This window comes from Urocitellus parryii, chromosome 11, assembly GCF_045843805.1.
Source record: "Urocitellus parryii isolate mUroPar1 chromosome 11, mUroPar1.hap1, whole genome shotgun sequence".
Lineage (NCBI taxonomy): Eukaryota > Metazoa > Chordata > Mammalia > Rodentia > Sciuridae > Urocitellus > Urocitellus parryii.
Genome location: NC_135541.1, coordinates 66,577,920 through 66,598,181, shown reverse-complemented (window position 1 = coordinate 66,598,181; position 20,262 = coordinate 66,577,920). Strand labels below are relative to the sequence as shown.

At 35.6% G+C, this 20,262-nt stretch overlaps 1 protein-coding gene across 1 annotated transcript in view; it reads right to left on the bottom strand.

Annotated features, from left to right (window-relative positions):
- Positions 1–1,274: 1,274 nt before the first annotated feature.
- The window catches only part of LOC113193008 (calcium-activated chloride channel regulator 4-like), a 29,149-nt gene continuing 10,161 nt past the window's right edge, over positions 1,275–20,262 (bottom strand). Inside the window, exons 7-14 of the mRNA XM_026403320.2 lie at positions 18,875–19,102; positions 15,294–15,471; positions 13,999–14,105; positions 11,282–11,497; positions 10,509–10,776; positions 8,553–8,723; positions 2,092–2,334; positions 1,275–1,723 (exon numbers count right to left, since the gene is read on the bottom strand). Coding sequence (XP_026259105.2) covers positions 1,275–1,723; positions 2,092–2,334; positions 8,553–8,723; positions 10,509–10,776; positions 11,282–11,497; positions 13,999–14,105; positions 15,294–15,471; positions 18,875–19,102 — 1,860 coding nt within the window. The remainder of the gene's footprint in view (positions 1,724–2,091; positions 2,335–8,552; positions 8,724–10,508; positions 10,777–11,281; positions 11,498–13,998; positions 14,106–15,293; positions 15,472–18,874; positions 19,103–20,262) is intronic.

Genomic DNA, 20,262 nt, shown 5'->3' with positions numbered 1-20,262 from the left:
CTTAGCCATTAGCTCTGGATGAACAGGTGCTAACCTTTTAGAAAAACTAAATGTGCCAATAGAACTTCTGCCTGAACAGCACAGTTCCCAAATGCCCTGCTCCATGACTCATTTTCCTCTTAATGTCATTAAAGCAAATCAAACCTTCTCAGTAATCAGGACATTTCAGCTTATTTCCTTTTCCCCTAATCTTTTGTGACTTCCAATTTAAACCAAAGGCCCCTTTTTTTCAACCTTACTAATCAGACCAAATAAATTATGCCAGGTCAGAAAGTCTAGTCCATGTTCAAATATTGTTAGAAGTGACCCATGGACTCAGCTTATATGAATTTCATTTTAGTTAATTTCCAAATCAGCAAATAACTCCTGCCAAAGCCACATGAGATAAGGATGTAAATGAGTGGATAAGGTTTAGTTTCTCTCCATTTCCTTTGGTTGCTGAATTATGGCAGTAAAACTCAAAGTGCAAAGTTAGAAAACCATCAATTGGAAGGAAATTGTTCTTGTAAACTTGTCATGACAGGGTTATGAATATGTGAACCTGCTCTTAGCTTACATTGTCACCTTTATTGGTCTTATTCATCAATATTACTTCAATTCCTTGGCTGTGACTCTGAGTAATGAATTAAAATGTTTTTAATGTATTTTATTTTCTTTCTGAAAAAAAAATCAATACACAGTAGTTTCAATAATTCGTATGATGAAACAAACAGTACATGGGTAGGTAGGGCTTTTTAAGGAAAAAGAGGTATATGTTTATATTGAACTGAAATCAGGAAAAACTATGGTTGACAGGTGGTACTGATTTTCTTTTTTTTACTGGTAGCTTCCATATTCTTGAATTGCAGCAAACCTGATCTTAGCAATTGTACTGCTATAGCAGAGCTTTTAGGTGAATATAATGCCATTAATTTATACCAATGGTACCCCAAACCAAGGTCATTTTCCACAAATATCATTTATTTGGTTTTTGCACTTGAGTTTTCACTGATTAAATTGACAATTTTAAGTTCCTCATGAAATTTGACAATATTATTTCTGAAAATTTTGCATTACAAAAAATAGTACACAACTGGAGGTTAACGTGAAAAAGGGCTTTATTCATCCCAATTTATGAAAAATTTAGTGAATAAAATTATTAAACTTTAGTATTGGCAGTTTATATTTAATCAAACTATCCTATCCAGGCCTCTTAAAGTTATCTTTAATAGTTTATTATCACACAGGATAAATTTAAAAGTTCAGAAGTATCCTTACTCATATTGTTTTGTTTGTTAAAACTCTGTTCTAGGTCTTCGTGAAGATTTTCTCTTCTTTAAGATACAAATAGTGGTACTTAAAATAATACTAACAACCACAACACACCCCACCACTGATAGCACCACTGTAGAAATATTAACTCCAGAATTATGATTAGGATGACTTTCACCAGGATTAGGATTTGGTTGGCTTTCATCAGGACCAGGATCTGCTTTAGGGATAAACAAAGCCACTTGTGCAATATTGGATACTTTTGATGTCAAATTGCTTTTGTCTACACTTTGAATGGCAATGAATATGTGGGTTATGTTTTCTTCTGAGATGTTTCCTGGTTTAAATGCAAAGGTTTCCTTGGAGTTCGCCTCTTTTGGTGATAGGTCGGTAGTGTTCACTTGAAGTGCATCATCAAAATTGTCTCTTAGATCAATGATACTTCCACTTATTCTTATGATATACTCTTGGACTAAGAAAAGAGGTACAGGCAGTTTAGTAACTGTAGCATAGATACCATAGTAAATTTCTTTCCATTTACTCTCAAAAAATGTTGTTTACTTATGCATAGTGTATACTCACATAAAAAAACATTACTGCTTTTTAAAGAAACCTGAATTCTGACTTTTAAGCTCTGCCAAATGCTACTATCTTTGCATGAGAAATAAAACCATATTAAAATATCTCCTGTTTGATTGATTAAAAAATATCAGATTATAAAATTAAAAGTTCAGTGAGCTGTCAGTCAAAAACTGTTCTTTCCTAACCTGCCCATACACCCTTGCTTTTGCAATGAGCACCTTTAACTTAAGTTGAAACCACATGATACTTTTTGCTTACCTGTTCCTACATCAAAATTATCTCCTGGTGCTGTCCATGTTAGATTGATCTGATCACCCTCAGGTGTGGCATCAAGGTCTGTGATTTGACTTGGAGGAAACAGGTCAGGCAAGGGAACATTTGTAGTGCCTGAAACATTTGATATCACAAATGCACCTCCAGATGCTGTTCGGCTGAAATTCTCCAATATTGCCTGAGTATCCTCATTAGTTTCGGGTCTTGGTGGGTTCACTTCAATTACCCCTGCATTAAAAATTCACTAGTTCAAAGTTAGCAAACAAATCACCTTCTTCATCCCACTGGTTTTTCCCCCGCTTCATATGTATAGTCAGATTGTTACTAAGTCTTCTGACACAATCATAAGCACCAATTGCTGGGATAATTCACATTTTAGTATCCTTTAGGATAAAAAATTGCTCTAAAATGAGGACTACACTAAACAAGAATAAAGATATATAATAATTCAATAATTCAATATATGACTTTTAAAAAGTGTTGCTTTATTTCTCAAATTATCTTCAGGATGGAATATACCTGGGGAAAAGCCAGTTTCCTTTCAACCACTCCATGCTGCAAGTGCTAAGGAATAATATTTATGATGGTATTCTAATTGCTAAGAAAAAGCCCCTAAAAGTCACAAGAGAAGTAACTATGCAAAGCAAAGTTGGCAAAGAATGCATTCTTCATGCTTATCATCACCTTGCTGTACACATTTTTTCTTTTGATTTAATGAAAACATTCCAGTGTATGACAAAAGGACAGTTAGTTAAATAACACTCTGAATAAACTTTGTGTGAAAATTCACAGGAAGGATTGTTCTTACCAAAATAGAATTGTACGCCAATGGTAGAGAATAGAGGACACAGAGAAACCTACATAAATACAATTATCTCATATTAGACAAAGGTGCCAAAAACATACATTGGAGAAAAGATAGCCTCTTCAACAAATGGTGCTGGGAAAACTGGAAATCCTTATGCAACCAAATGAAATTAAGCCCCAATCTCTCACGATGCACAAAACTCAACTCAAAGTGGATCAAGGACCTAGGAATAAAACCAGAGATCCTGTGCCTAACAGAAGAAAAAGTAGGCCCAAATCTCCATCATATTGGATTAGGTCCCAACTTCCTTAATAATACTCCTGTAGTGCAAAAAATAAAATCAAGAATCAATAAATGGGATGGATTCAAACTTAAAAGCTTCTTCTCAGCAAAAGAAACAATGAGTGATGTGAAAAGACAGCCTACATTTGGGGAGCAAATTTTTACCACACACACATCAGATAGAGCACTAATTTCTAGGATATATAAAGAACTCAAAAATCTTAACAACAAAACAAAACAAAACAACAAAACAAAAAACCCCAATGAATAAATGATTCAAGCAACTGAACAGACACTTCTCAGGAGATGATATAGAATCAATCAACAAATATATGAAAAACTGTTCAACATCTCTAGCAATTAGAGAAATTAAAATCAAAACTACTCTTAAGATTTCATCTCACTCCAGTCAGAATGGCAGCTATTAAGAATACAAACAACAATATATGTTGTCAAGGATGTGGGGAAAAAGGCAGACCCACACATTGCCAGTGGGACTGAAAACTGGTGCAGCCAATATGAAAAGCAGTATGGAGATTCCTTGGAAAACTTAGAATGGAACCACCATTTGACACAGCAATCCCACTCCTTGATCTATATCCCAAAACAGCATACTACAGTGAAGCAGCCACATCAATGTTTATAGCAGCACAATTCACAATAGCTAAATTGTGGAACCAAGCTATATGCCCTTCAGTAGATGAATGGATAAAGAAAATGTGGTATATATACACAATGGAATATTACTCCACATTAAAAGAGAATAAAATCATGGCATTTGCAGGTAAATGATGGAATTGGAGAATATTATGCTAAGGGAAGTAAGCCAAAGTCTGAATATTTTCTCTGATATGTAGATGCTGATCCATAATGCGGATGGATGGGGGAGTATGGGAAGTATGGAGGAACTCTAGATAGGGCAAAGGGGAGGGAGAGGAGGGAGGAGTTTTGGGGGTAGGAAAGATGGTGGAATGAGATGGACATCATTATCCTTAGTACCCATCTGAAGACACGAATGGTGTGACTCTACTTTGTATACAATAAGAGACATAAAAATTTGTGCTTTATATATGTACTATAAATTGAAAACATTCTGCTGGACCATCTTTAGTTGTGGCAACTACCAGTTTAGAACATCAGATAACCAGGTGGTATTTTGTTTATATTTGGATCTGTTAACATTATCCTTCCCCTCAAAGGTGAGGTATTGGTGAGGTATTGGAACCCTACAGGGGCATTACAAGCCTATAGAGTAAACATGGGAATGCCTCAGATCCACAGAACTGGAAAGGAAGATACCTGAGCAACATGGAAAGACAAGGGAAAAAAGTACCCCAAACAAATCAAGATACCACATTATTAAAACCCATGGCCAGAACAACAGATGAAATTATAGCGTAGGAGTTCAGGCTGCACAAAATTAAAATGTTCTGTGAATTAAAGGATGATATAAGAGAGCAAATGCAAGCAGCAAAAGATCATTTTGACAAAGAGTTACATAAACAAATTCAAGAAGCAAAAGTTTACTTCAATAGGGAGATAGAGGTTCTAAAGAAAAACCAAACAGAAATCCTTGAAATGAAAGAAACCATGAACCAAATTAAAAGCTTAATTGAAAGCATCACCAACAGATTAGACCACTTGGAAGCAGGACCCCAGACAATGAAGACAAACTGTATAATCTTGAAAAATAATGTAGACTGCACAATGAAAATGGTAAGAAACCATGAGCAGAACATTCAAGAAATATGGGATAGCATAAAAAGACCAAATTCAAGAATTATTGGGATAGAGGAAGGCACAAAGTTCCAAACCAAAGGAATGAACAATCTAGTCAATGAAGTACTATCAGAAAAATTTCCAAACATGAAAAATAAAATTCAAGAGGCTTACAGGACACCAAATGTACAAAATCACAACAGATCCACACCAAGACACATTATAATGAAAATGCCTAACATACAGAATAAAGAGAGAATCTTAAAAGCCATGAAAGAAAGGAATCAGATTATATTCAGGGGAAAACCAATCAGGTTATGTGCAGATTTTTCAACCTGGACGCTAAAAGCTAAAAGATTCTGGAATAACATAGATCAAGTTCTGAAAGAAAATGGATGCCAACCAAGAATCTTGTAACCAGCAAAATAAGCTTTAAATTTGACATTGAAATAAAAACCTTCCCTGATAAACAAAAGTTAAAAGAATTTACAAGCAGACATCCTAAAGGCTATCTATGCTAAGCCCCAGGCCAACATCATTCTAAATGGAGAAAAATTGAAGGCATTCCCTCTAAAAACTGGAGCAAGACAAGATGCCCTCTTTCACCACTTCTATTTAACATAGTTCTTGAAACACTGGCCAGAGCAATGAGACAGATGAAAGAAATTAAAGGGATAGTATAGGGAAAGAACTTAAATTAGCACTATTTGCTGATGATATGATTCTATACCTAAAAGACCCCCAAAGCTCCACCAGAACTTCAAGAACTAGTAAATGAATTCAGCAAAGTAGCAGAATACAAAATTCAACACCCATAAATCAAAGGCATTTCTGTATATCAGTAACAAATCTTCTGAGACGAAAACTACCCCATTTACAACAGCTGCAACACAAAAACAAACACTTGGGAATCAACTTAACAAAAGTGGCGAAAGGTCAATATGATGAAAACTACAGAACCCTAAGGAAAGAAATCAAAGAATACCTTAGTAAATGGAAAGATCTACCTTGCTCTTGGGTGGGCAGAATTAATATTATCAAAATGACCATACTACCAAAAGCACTATACAGATTTAATGCACTTCCAATCAAAATCCCTATGGCATTACTAATAGAAATAGAAGAAGCAATCATGAAATTCATCTGGAAAAATAAGAGACCCTGAATAGCAAAAGCAATCCTTAGCAGGAAGAGTGAAGCAGGTGTCATCACTATACCAGACCTTAAACTATACTACAGAGCAATAGTAACTAAAACAGTATGGTAGTGGCATCAAAACAGACTGGTAGACCAATGGTACAGAATAGAGGACACAGAGACTAACCCACAAAATTACAATTATCTTAAATTAGACAAAGGCACCAAAAACATGCATTGGAGAAAAGATAGTCTCTTCAACAAATTGTCTGGGGAAAACTGGAAATCCATATGTATCAAAATGAAATTAAACTGCTATCTCTCACCATATTCAAAACTCAACTCAAAGTGAGTCAAGGACCTGGGAATACAACCAGAGACCCTGCGTCTAATAGAAGAAAAAGTGGGCCCTAATCTCCATCATGGAGGAATTGGCTCCAACTTCCAAAATAAGCCTCCTATTGCACAAGAATTAAAACCAAGAATTAATAATGGGATGGGTTCAAACTAAAAAGTTTCTTGTCAGCAAAAGAAACAATCTGTGAGGTGAACAGAGAGCCTACATCTTAGGAGCAAATTTTTACCCCTTACACATCAGATAGAGCACTAATCTCTAGGGTATATAAAGAATTCAAAAAGTTAAACACCAAAAAACAAATAACCCAATCAATAAATGGGCCAAGGACATGAACAGACACTTCTCAGAAGAGGATATACAATCAATCAACAAATATATGAGAAAATGTTCATCATCTCTAGCAATTAGAGAAATGCAAATCAAAACCACTCTAAGATATAAGCTCACTCTAGTCAGAATGGCAGCTATTATGAAGACAAACAACAATAAGTGTTGGTGAGGATGTGGGGAAAAAGGTACACTCATACAATGCTGATGGGACTGTAAATTGGTCCAGGCAATATGGAAAGCAGTATGGAGATTCCTTGGAAAACTGGAAAGGAATCACCTTTTGACCAAGCTATCCCTCTCCTTGGTCTACACTCAAAGGACTTAAAAACAGCATACTACAGGGACACAGCCACATCAATGTTCATAGCAGCACAATTCATAATAGCTAAACTGTGGAACCAACCTATATGCCCTTCAATAGATGAATGGATAGAAAAAATGTGGCATATATACACAATGGAATATTACTCGGCAATAAAGGAGAAAAAAATCATGGCACTTTCAGGTCAATAGATGACGCTGGAGAAGATAATGCTAAGTGAAGTTAGCCAATCTTAAAAAGAACAAATGCCAAATGTTTTCTCTTATATAAGAAGGCTGATTCATAGTGGGGTAGGGAGGGGGAGCATGGGAGGAATAGATGAATTCTAGATAGGGAAGAGAGGTGGGAAGGGAAGGGAGAGGCCAGGGGGTTATCAAGGATGGTGAAATGTGATGGACATCATTATTCAAAGTACATGTATGAAAACACAAATTGGTGTGAGCATAATTTATATACAGAGATACGAAAAATTGTGATGTATATGTGTAATAAGAATTGTAATGCATTCCAATGTCATGGGAGCAAACACTGATTTTCATTTTGATGTGAGCTACTGATGTGTGTGCATCTTCTGGCTGTACTGTAGGAATACTTCAATTCACTGGGAACATGCTCTCTTGCCAGTATTTTAGTAGTAGAAATCTGACAGTGAACCTTCTGAGAAACATTATGCTTGGTGTATTCTGTTGCTTTATGTCTCATTTTAAATTGAGCATTAAAGGAATGGATTATTGTAGTTGTAACTTTGCCAATATATCTATCTAGAGACCTGTTGCCATTTCTGCCTTGAGTGAAAATTTTGTCCCAGGAAAGGCAGGATTGCAATTTTTTTTTCTAACAGAAGGTATTGCTGTAATGTATTCTTAGTTATCAAAAATACTCATGTAGCTTTGGGATTTTGAATTGGTGAATATTCATGATACACATAAAAGCCTGATTCACACTATGATTTCAATCATACAAAATGAGATGTTGTATATGGACATGCAGGTTCTGAAAGGACATGTCCAGCTAAGCTACTTGTGACTCCATGACTTTGTTCTTTGCTTGTGTTTCTCTGTTTCCTATAATGTGCATATTAACTTTTAAAATATAAAAGCAGTTTAAAGGCAAACAAACCAGAAAACACCATTACAAATATATGTTTATTTTTAATAGCACATGTAATCTGAAGGATAAATTCTGCTTATACTTAGGCTCATAACATATTGATTTGTTTTCATGTCCTGAGCTGAAAATTTGGCATATTTTTGTTGATATTATGAAGGTTTCCCAAACTGTCATAATTCTAGCTAACAGTTTTTAAGTGCTTACTAGGTGCCAGGCATTATTCTAAAGCCTAGATTAATTTGGAAAGAATTAGCTAAGAACTTCATTCCAGAAGTGGGAAAAGCTATATTGTGAGTTGTAAGATGTTTGAAGCCTCAATTATATCAAACCTCAAATATTATTCAATCTATACATGAATTCAGCTGCCATGAGCTACTCACCATCTACCACCCAGCCTGGTATATAGGCAGCTCTATTCAGTGGGTACTGCAAGCTTCGCCTGGCAGAGTCTGTTCCTCCGTGAGCTCGCACTTTTAAGTTATATCTGCCATTTTCTGAATAAGATGTAAAGTACCTGGAGTAGACCCCGTCATCTTTGAAAGAATCAGCACCTTATCATAGAAATGAAGAAATAAATGATTGTAAATACAAAGAGAAATTCATGCATTTTCCAAAACAACAAGCTGTGGCCTCTATAACATGTTCTCTCGACCAGGCTTCATATTTAGGGTTTGATCTTTTGGAGAATATTTCCATTATGCTCTGTCAGCTCAAAGTATTGTTGAATTTATACTCAAGTTATTTTTATACCTTTATATCCATATACCACATATACATACATTTATATTTGTGTATGTATAATAAACATAAAACCTCATATTTTTATCATTTATCAATTTAAATATATTTTATGATACTACTCTTACCATTTCTCTGCCATTTGCTTTGTTTTCACCTTAATTTATGTAGTCATATTAATTTATCTACTCATATGTCATCCTTGTATTTAACTAAAAAAATGTCCACAATAGGAAAAAAAAAGTGACTTTGTGTAGGATCTAATTCTCACTCAAGCCAACTACAAATATTTGTTTTGCTTTATCTTCAACAACACTTCCTTTTTCTTTTCTCTGGTCTTTGCTGATCCATTAATTTTCTGTTCTGACACAGAAAAATCCCATCTACTATTGGAATAAAAATTGGAGGATTTCAGGAACACTATATCATAAGTATACTTCCTGATAACACTAGCATTGGTGTCACCTGTTATATTGCAAAACAAGTATCTTGTGGGGTATAAATTCTAAATCAGAGGGTACTAAGTGAGGTCCTTGAACCTCCACTATCTGTATCTCTATAAGTATAGGGATTATCAGACATGTAAATTTCTCATACTACCTAGGGAAGGGCCTTGGCATTCCATATTTTAATCAAACTCTCCAGATTATTCCTTGTATGCTAAAGCTTGAGAATGCCTGCACTAAGCCATTGTTAATCACCAATGCCTTCTGAGGGGAAGGCATTTCAAACTAGATACTTCCCAATTAGCTAAATATTCATCTGGTAAAATGCTAAGAAATCAAACAAGATACAGATAGGTTTTATATACTGCAGATAGTTTTGTGGAAAGGGAAAGAAAAAGCTAAGGACAGTGGTGTAAATATTGTTATGCCCGAAGACGGAAATTGAGTTGCATGTCAGAATATTTTGCCAACTCTAGTTGAAGACAGTATTATCCAAAGACTGAAAAAATTACATTGTGAAAGGTACTGATACAAACTGTAATAATTCAGATGTGTATCAAATTGCTGATTTTCTTATTCACTGACCTCTTACCAGAAGGTTCCGTTGTCTAGGACCATCCAGGCTCTGGAAAGGATATATAAGCACCACACACCAACATGTACCAGGGAGACAGAAAATGGCTCATAGGTCCTGTTTTCTGTCACTAAGACCTATTATCTGATGCCCCCTCTTTTTTGTTGTAGCTCTGGTTGCTTTTGGGCCTTGGCTCTAGTCTGTCTTTTTTTCCAGCTATTGGGAATTACTCTTGCTTTTCTCCCTTTTCCTACCAGAAGCCCAGGTTCTACCACTAGATCTCATCTGGCTGCTTGTGCTTCACCCTCCCTGAGCACACTTTTTTGACGATGTCCTCAACCTCCTGAATGAGATCTACTTAAATGATGACAGACATTGGCTGATAAACCAAAGACAAACAATAATAATAACAACAAATAACATTTATTGTCAACATTGATTGTAGGTTTTATCTGATAGAATTTCCTGCTGGTCCTCTGTTCCATGGGATTCTGTCTTGCTGACCCATGATGCCACAGGGACCCTTACCATATCCTGAGTTATGAAATATAGGCTTATTCATAAAACTGGTGAATTACCTGCACCATTGTCCAAAAGTTCCAAAACTTGTGTTTCTCCACTGTTTGATTCAATGATTGCAGTCACATTGGCTCCAAGAATGGGGAGATACCCTTGGAGAACTTGTGCATAAACGATCATTGGGCTGGGGAAGCTGTTTGTGTCTTTGTTCATTTTAGCATTCACTGTGATTGGAGGCACAGAAGAACTTGCTGCCCGAGAGGTTACTGTCATGGTTAATGTTTCTGTGTTTGCTTTGGCCTGAAGACTGTAAGTCCAAGTGCCCACCTAAAATTTCCAGTGGAAAGATAGTAAGTTTCCCGAGTTAAATGATATCCTGGTTCCCACTATGCAAATCTACAACAAATCTTAGAAGTATGAAGTATTATGAACAGGTTTTTGATGGTTTGAAGTTTTTAAATGATGTGAGTTAAGGTTCAGGCAGGTACTCTCATTATTGTCATGCATGGTGTCTTATATTGTGTGAGAACTCAATTGGAAAAATTAATTACTGGATACTCTGCATTTGGCCTTATTTATTGACCTCAACAGCAATCTGCACACTAACTGCACATTCTTCCCATAGTTTTTCCTGAGAGTTTTTGTTAGATTTTCTCCTGAAGTAAGAGTTCTTTATTTTTCCTGCCATTCACAGTCTTTAGGATTACAAAGGCAAGGAGAGTGCATGACAAATTAATTTGTAGATATATAATCATCAATACTCACATTTATAACGTTAAACAATTTATTTCAGCTTTTAAATTCAGAGAATGTCTAAAAGCCGATCACTTACCTGTGCAGTTCCTGGAATGCTGAGATAGGCCATTTTGGAAACAGGGTCCTGTGTGAAACCTTCTGTCAGTGTCCCATTGGGATTCCAGAGAAAAATACTGGGAAACTGTTTTTCCCACGTGACGAGAAAGAATGTGTCCTTTCCCACAGTGCTATCGATTATTACAGTGTCATTCATCCAGAGATCATTGTCCAGGGTTAATCCCTTACTTTCAAGCTGTTTAGATATATTTTTAAAATTAATGACTGTAGAATAGAATAATTTTATTCTTTTTCTTTTAAAGATAATCTACAATTTCTCATCTGAACACAATCTTATATATGGCCACCTTATAATTGGAATCTTTCTGAAAGCTCATGAGTATATAGCAGTTGTCAGCTAGAATATGTGGAAATAGAGGGTCTGAGAGAAGAATAGGGTATAAAAGAGGTATACAGCAGGAGAATGAATTTACAGTTGGGGTCATGAACTGATTAATTTTTTTCCATTTTTTTTTTTTTGGATAAACAACCACGCCAGTCTTTAGTATTAAAGGGTGTTATGGACAGAGATGGAGTATTGGGAGTGTGTGTGTGTGTGTGTGTGTGTGTTTGTGCATGTGTGTGATTACCCTCAATTCCCATCTTCATGATGATCCAAGATATAATGTTTATGTGTCCTAAGAGCATTTGACAGAGAGAATGAGAGCTTTATAAATAAGGACCATAAATCATTGGAAAAAAGTTCTCATGGATATATTTTCCTCATCTAGAATCTTGAAATAGTTTTTCACACAGGATAGGATGTGAAGCTGTGGACAGTAAACACAATAGGGGAAACTGATGTGTACAGGATGGAATCCTGAGAAAAGAACAATAAAGCATAGGATCTTCTCAGAGAGAAACTTTAAAGAAATTATTAAAATCTCTGTGGATAGCACTTAGTCAAGGAGAGCCAATTCTTTTTGCTTTATTACTATTTTTTTAAAGTGACAAAATGGTATAAATTTATCATATACAACATGTAGTTTTGAAAAGTCTACCCATTATGGAAGGGCTAAATCAAGCCAATTTACATGAGCATTACCTCACATCCTTGTCATTTTGTGTGTGTGTGTGTGTGTGTGTGTGTGTGTGTAGTAAAAGGACTTAATTCCACTCTGAACAATTTTGAAGGATAAAATACATGTTATTAACTATCATCACCATACATTTTTATGATAGATCTCTTGAACTCATTTCTTCCATCTAACAGAAATGTTGTATCCTTGTCTAATATCTCTCTGAGCCCTACATTGTATCAGCCCCTTGTAATCATTATTATACTATTTGCTTCTCTGAGTTCAACTGTGTAAGATCATGAACTTTTGTCTTTCTGGGCCTGGCTTGTTTCAGGTAACATAATGTCACAGAAGATCCAACTTGATCCATTCATTACATGTTTCCTAGGTGGAGCCTTCTCAGAACAACAAGAAATCTCATTTCTACTTCAACTTATTCCACAACCCAAAATACCCTCATGCTGATAAAAGTAAGTGAATTCTACTTTGAAACATCATTGTTATAAAAATCTTCATCTCCAGTTAAGAGAATATGTCTTTGATTTAAGAAAGTATTATCATTGAGATAAATCTCCAAACCAATATGTACATATTCTAAGCCACAGACTCGTGTTCTATGCTCTGCTTATTGTTGAAAAATAGGTCTGTCAAGGTGATCATGCTAAGTTTTAATGTAGAGAGTGACTTGATAAATAGGAAAACTGAACACAGAAGTCTTGCCATAAGGAGGTATGACATAGACTTTTGTGAATGGAGAAAGAAGAGAAATATTTTAAAAAACATTTCCATGGAAACAGGCTATGTGGACACTGTACGTGGGATCTGAATTAAAGAACCGAAGCTTAATCAAACTTCTTGAATCTAAGTATCTTGAACCTAAGTATCTAAATGTGGAAACATGTAGTGAGTGGATCAAGTTGGATCTCCTGTGACATTATGTTACCTGAAACAAGCCAGGCCCAGAAAGACAAACGTGCATGACCTTAAACAGTTGAACTCTGAGAAGCAAATAGTATAATGATGATTACAAGCAGCTGGTAGGATGTAGGACTCAGAGAGATGTTAGACAAGGACACACATTTCTGTTAGATGAGAGAAATGACAAATGAGAAAATAATGGAGCTATTGTGATATAGATGAGAAAAAGAGTTGAGTTCAGAAGAGAGGTGAGTAAAATAAAATCCCAGCCAAAAAAAAAAAAATGTGGTTATAGAGAAGGGAGAATCCCTAGCCTTTCTTGTGTTTATTTCCAAGATATATTTCTTCTATTTGCAAATTAGGTGCATGAGTTCATTTGTCTAAATTTATTTTATAACAGTGAAGTGTAAGGAAAGCTTGGAAACATGAGTTTTTGTTTTTTTCATTCAAAATAGTTGCTTTATTTTGGGTGAAGTCTTTTGGTGGAAAATGGATGTGGTTAGTTTTTAACATTATCCCTTAACCAAATTCTATGGGAATATGAAAAACAATCTTAGCTATCTCACCATTTATTTTACTCTTATTTTAGCACTTAATTTGGTTATAGCTAAAGTATAACTTCTATTTCTGGCAGAAGTTTTGATTTTAATTAAAAATTCACTTTGAGATAAATATAGAACTCAAAACTTAAGACTACCAAATTCTTCTGCTCAGTTATGGTAAATGCAAACACAAAAACCCCAAGAGTGCCAACTCTGACCTGAAGTGACTTCTGGGTGGGATCAGCATTTTCTGATGTAAGGGCCCCAAAAGCGTCAATGAGGCCATTGTTCACGGCTTCATCTGAAGCATAAATATGTTTTCCTCCTAAAATGTAAATGCATTAATTAGTTTGCTTTCTGGAAAATAAGAAAATAAGTAAATTCCCCTTTAGGGGAATTATTACTTTTATTTAAGATATAGTTGTAACAAAGTTGTTTTTAGATTTACAAACAGTATATCAGAATTAGTCAATTAAAAAGATAATAAGTAAATTAGAAAGATATTGATGTATCCTGGTAATAATTAGTCAGAGATAGAACAGTAAACAGTGGGGACAAATCCTAAAAAGTATTACCACTGAATGGAACATTTGGAAGAGGAATACATTTTAAAATTGTTATAAAAGCACTTTGAACATGCATGGTAGCACAGGCCTCTAATCCCATCCACTTGGGAGGCTGAAGCAGGAGAATTACAATTTTGATCCCAGCCTTGTCAACTAAAGCAATTTTATCTCAAAGCAAAATAAAACAACAAAAACAAACAAAACAAAACACCTGAAAACAATGAGTTTGTACAACTAAAAGCAGGTTTATATTTGGTGTCATTAAAACCAATTTGATAAAATGGTACTCATGAATTATGTTTTCTCTGTTATTTTTAGAAGGCATTAAGACATGTAATTTATTTACATCATATCTGTGTACCTAAAATAACAGCTACCTAGTTATTATTTATTTAGAAACTTCATTGTTATTTGGATATTTTGGCTGAGCTTCTGTTAGTCATGACTTCCTACCTCACAGAGGGGCACCTATGCTCTGACCTCACAAGAACACTATTGCTTCCAACACATTGCCTCACAACATGACTTTTTTTTTTGCTCATGGCCTGATTATCTTCTCTCTCCCTTTTTCCTTCCTGGAGAAATTTAACCCCTTGTTCAAGGACCAGCAAAGAAGTCACCTCGTTGCTCAGACCTCCTTGCCCTTATTCTCTACAACCTTTGGAGAACTGATGGCTTCCTTTTCCCACATAGAAATTTATTCTTTGATATTTCTCAGGTTGTCAAGGAATGTTATCAGCTTATATGATCTGATTTACAGTGTCATTTGCCTTTCCAGGCAACTGGCTTCTGATTACTGTGAGAACAGAGATTGCATCTGGTTTGACTGTGGTTTCCATCTCCTGGCCCAGCACTTCCAAACAAGGAGCTTAAGAGAAGTTGTTGAGTTATCAGCCTCTTTATATACATTGGTATTAAAGGTATAGAATGTACAGATCATGTTTTACCTGTTTCATTGCTCATCTGTATTACTGCTTTTTCAGCATTTGGCCCCAAAGCAATTGAATGAATGATGGCCCCACTCTGTTTCACAGCATCAACACAGCTCCCTGTAGTGCTGTCCTCCCCATCAGTCAGCAGCACTATTTCAGATCCATCTATTTGGGGGGTTAGCTTTTTAATCACCTGCAAGCATAATTCAGACCAAAATTACCATCCTAGATCCAAAGACCAATGGGAAATTAGAGAAAATTTTAAACGAATAAATGATAATGTAAGGAATAGAGGTGTTAGACTCTTTTAAAATCATAGAATCTGAAATCAATAATCCCTGGGGAAATTTAAACATTACCTTTTCCTGCCCCACCTCCATCCCTGCCCATTGAAGAAAATATTTACTCAAATGTAGGTAGCTGGGAGCAGGGCTTTGGAAAATCCTGCCTGTACCAAATGACAGTGGTATCTCAGCCTGGAAAATGCAGGTCAACCAGACACCTACAATATAATTGTGGAATATAGAAGTAATATTTTTCTGCTTTCTTTGACTGACTATCCTACACGAAAGCTTCAGTGTATAGTGCCGATTGTATATACAGATGGATACATTAAAAATCCACCTCAAGAAAGGGAACAGGGAGAGGAAACAGGAAGTACTGGAGTCTAAATTGGAGCAAACTTTATTTCACCCTTGTATAATTTTGTCAAAAAGAACCCTAATATTATGTGTAACTAAAATGAACTAATGAAAAATAGTGTCCACTCAAAATAAAAAAGTCTTAATTTCAAATTAGACTTAATTTCAAATTAAGACTCTTAGCATACTTTTCAAAAAGATATGTTCAATTCTAAGCATGTTGAGGTTAGGGATGCTGTATAACTTTATTTTACTCTTAATAGTAACTGGCATAGAACTAAACATATTAGTGGTATTCAAAAGACACCATGAATAATAATTGTCAATTTTTATTTGCAATTGAGTTGCTTTCCTAAAAGTCCAACAGTTTGAACCTTGGAGCTCTAAATGTAGATGGCTGTGTAAGAGGATAAAGAGAACTTAGACTGGGATAGCTATTATATTTCAACTTCTGTGACAGCTTTAATTAGTGGTGGCCTCTTTGAGCACCATTTTGGGAAATTGAGGGTAGACTTCAAGAAAAGAAAAGCCAGATTATCAGTGGCTTTCTTGTTCATGGAGTGGAGGTATATATAGATTCATAGAATAGGTTTTAGAGTGTAGAATCCCTAATAAAGGTCATTTCAAGGTGAAAAATCACCACCCTCATTATGATTTGTTTAGATTCTGAGTCAAAGAGACTTATACATATTGTAGTATATGGAAAATATACTCAGATATGCATTGAAATGAAACTGAAGAATAGAGGAGGCTATATACATTTATGGTATTTATACTGCATTCATAACACACAACTCCTCCACATGTGAATGCAAAATGAAGATCCAAAGATGAAGTAACATTCTCTCTTCTTCATCTCTCCTTTTTAAAATTAGTATATTCACTGAGCACTTGCAGTGGGTCAGCCACTATGCTGGAATTCAATAGGAACTATGTGCTCCTGCATTCATAGGAAAAATTCAATTCAATTCAATAATCTTACAGAGTTGCTGATACTGAGGAGATGTAAAGAACAGTAAGATAAACACAACAAATATGTTCAACAGAGTACTCTGTAGTTCAAGAAAGATGACAAAATATTAGAGATGTCCCTTTTACTGAACATTAAATATGTGTTAACTATGTTTTATATGTTATGTAATTTATTTCAAGCCCAAGCTCCCAAACTGTCTACACATTTCCACTCTTGCTCCCTACACGTGGTTTTACTTGGGGCAACAGGTCACCTTCATAAAACATAAATTGATAACCAGATTCTGATGTTTCAAGCTCTTCAGTAGCTGTTTTTTATTGTAAAAAAAAGTAAAAATCTCTCATACTTTTGAAGCTTTGAGTTTAGCCATAATCTAATTTTCCAACCACATTTCATACCCCCTCATTTGCTATTCTCCAGTGCTACCAGCTTCTACCATTTCTTGTGATAATCCATTTTTCCCCAACTCTATCTAAGGAACTTTGTACTCTACATTCTACATGAACCATTGGCTCTTTCTTATCCTTCAAATCTTACTTTAGATGTCACTTTTTAGGGAAGGATTCAATGGCTTCTTTTTCTGAAGTGATTACCTCCTTTCCTAGTTACTCAGAATCATATCACCCTGTTGGGTTCTTTCACAACACTGTCTCCATAATGTGCATTATTGTTTGTACTCACCTATATGGTAAAATCTGTTCCCCATGGATATAGCAAACACCACAGAGGGAAGCAGCTAGACATTAAATGCATGTTGAATAAATGAAAACATGAACAACCTTATGTGCTGGCTTTCATTATCCCATTTTATTAAGGAGGAAATCAAGGATTAGAAGGATCAAGAATCATGCTTCCTGTCACAAAGCTAATAGTGACAATTGTGATTTGAATGCAGACCTTTATTTGATAAACCTACACATAAAAAGCCATGTCATCATAAGAGAGACTCTATAGGGTTGTGTCGGGGCAGTAAAAGCTAAAAAGAGAGAGGATTTTAAAGAACTAGTAGAATTTTAACATGTCAAGATGGGAAAGAAGGAAGCATTTTAGATAGAGAAATTGCATGTGCATAGGTACAGGGACTGCTAGCTCACAGAGGGCTTGGAGAACAATGTGTACTATAAGTTCTTGGGGTGTAGAGAATCAGGAGGGGAGAACTGAGAAAAAGGCTGGGAGATAGAAGAGGGCAATCTTAGCCTCAGGAAACTTTGGAATAATTTCAGACTGAGGAATCCAGATTTAATTCTGTAGATTATGAGGGGATAGAGAGGGTTTCTAAGAAGGAAAATGACCCAATTGACATTAATGATATGTTCAATATGACCATTTGGATAAAATTTACTCTATAATACAGCAAAGATCATTCCAAGAATATAACTGTATAAGTTCACATTATCTTTATAATAATCCTATGAGTAGGCATTCCTCTGTCCTCTATTGTATAGATAAGGCATATAGAATCCATAGACGCAAAAAGTTTGTCTAAGGTTACAAAGCTAATAAACAGAGCCAGTACTCTGATACTTACACTAGATAGGATTAATAGTCCCTATTCCATCTGCTTTAATAGATAAGCATCAGTTTCCCCTGTCTGAATGCCACATAAACTAAAAGGAGAACTGGCCCAAAGTGGAATCACAATAGGTAATTTGTTTCATTGCCCCCAAAGTTGATGGTTTTTGTGCCCACACATTATTATTTACTTAACTGACAGTTATTTAGCACCAACTCTTCTATCCAAACAAGAGCAAAATCTCTGGTCTTATTGGTCATATAATGTAGTGGCATTTTAATACTTATTTGTTTCCCTACATTTTATTCATTGATTCATTAAAAATCAAGTAAATTTTTTTCTGTGTGTTCTGTGCCTTTTAGAATAAATTATGTTAAAACTAGGCAGAATGTATGTGCAGCAGCATTTTGTAGCAAAATATGCTGAAAATAAACAAAAAGGAAAAATATATTTGCAGTATGCTTTTCACCTGAAATGCAGCTTCAATTCCAGAGCAGATGGAAGTTCCTCCAGAAGCTTTCGTAGGTAAACTCTCCAAGAGCTTGTTTCTTTCACTGTTACTTTTTATTTGGATTAGCTCACTTTTAACACTGGCTGTACTATCAAAGTGAACCGTCCCTACCCAGGATCCATTTTCAACAGTCTGTAGTAGGAAATGTTTTGCTGCTTGATTCATTCGATTGAGGCGATTAGAAAGCTGAATTAAAAAAAAAAAAAGACAAGAAAACAACTAGTGGTTTTCATCTGGAATATAATAGCAGATCACACAAAATGAGTGGATAAACTTTATTGGTAAGAAATTTCTATAACTATTAATTGGTATTGTTGAAGAAAGCAATTATTTAATTGGTGAAATTGAAAAATATTGTTATGTCTGTTACGGAACACATACAGAATAGTAAGGAGCTCAGATTTTTCAATTAGGAATGATTCCTTCTGCTAACCACCCAAGTTAGAGGTGGAAGCTAGGGAGGAGATTGAGTTGCAAGTGAAGATACACATTTTACAGCCTCTCAGATTCCTCCTGGGAGCCTCTATGCCTGTTGTCCTTGGATGAAATCACACCCCAGAACTCCCAATCCAACCAGACTATCTCGACCTCCACCCAGAGCTCAAATGGTGCATCTACTGTGGACTAGTCCTCCCAAAATGCAAAACTTACTTGAGCTGCAGTAAATGCTGAGAAGCCCAGTCCCTCCCTCCTTCCTTTCCCTTTCTCTTAACCTTCCCCACCACTTAATCATCTATGGATCAATTTGAATTGGTTCTTTGGTAACACTTCAGGACTCACATCCCTCTTCCTGGTATTGGGTTTTTGAGTATGTATACTTCTTTATAATTTGTCCTCTCCATCCCTCCTAGCCACACTCATGGGGTTCCTCTCCACAACTACACCCAAGTTTCTCTCTGAACTTCCTGAACAAATTATAGGGAAAAACTTCTACACCCCCATATTTGAGTATTCTACACCACTTTTCTTCTTTGCTTTGACTTTAACCCTGGATCTGCCAGCACCCTCTTTAGGGAAGACTCCTCAGCTGCCAATCAGGAGTCTCTTCTTTTCTCAGTGACAGTTTCTGGTCACTTTATGGGCTGCTGTATAGCATTTTGCTGCTCTCTCTCTGGAACTCTGTGTTATTGTGGTTCATTTCATTAATCTGTATCTTTCTCTGCCCTTTTTTTAATAGCCACCCTTTCCCTATTTGCTGAAGTTTTTATTCCTGGCCTGCAGCATGCATGCTCTGTCTGCTTCAAACTTCCTGTTCTCTGAGTGCTTTATAACATTGCATTTGCTTATTAATAGTCCATTCATTTTTACAATTTTTTATTGACTAACCCTACATGATAAACTCTGTT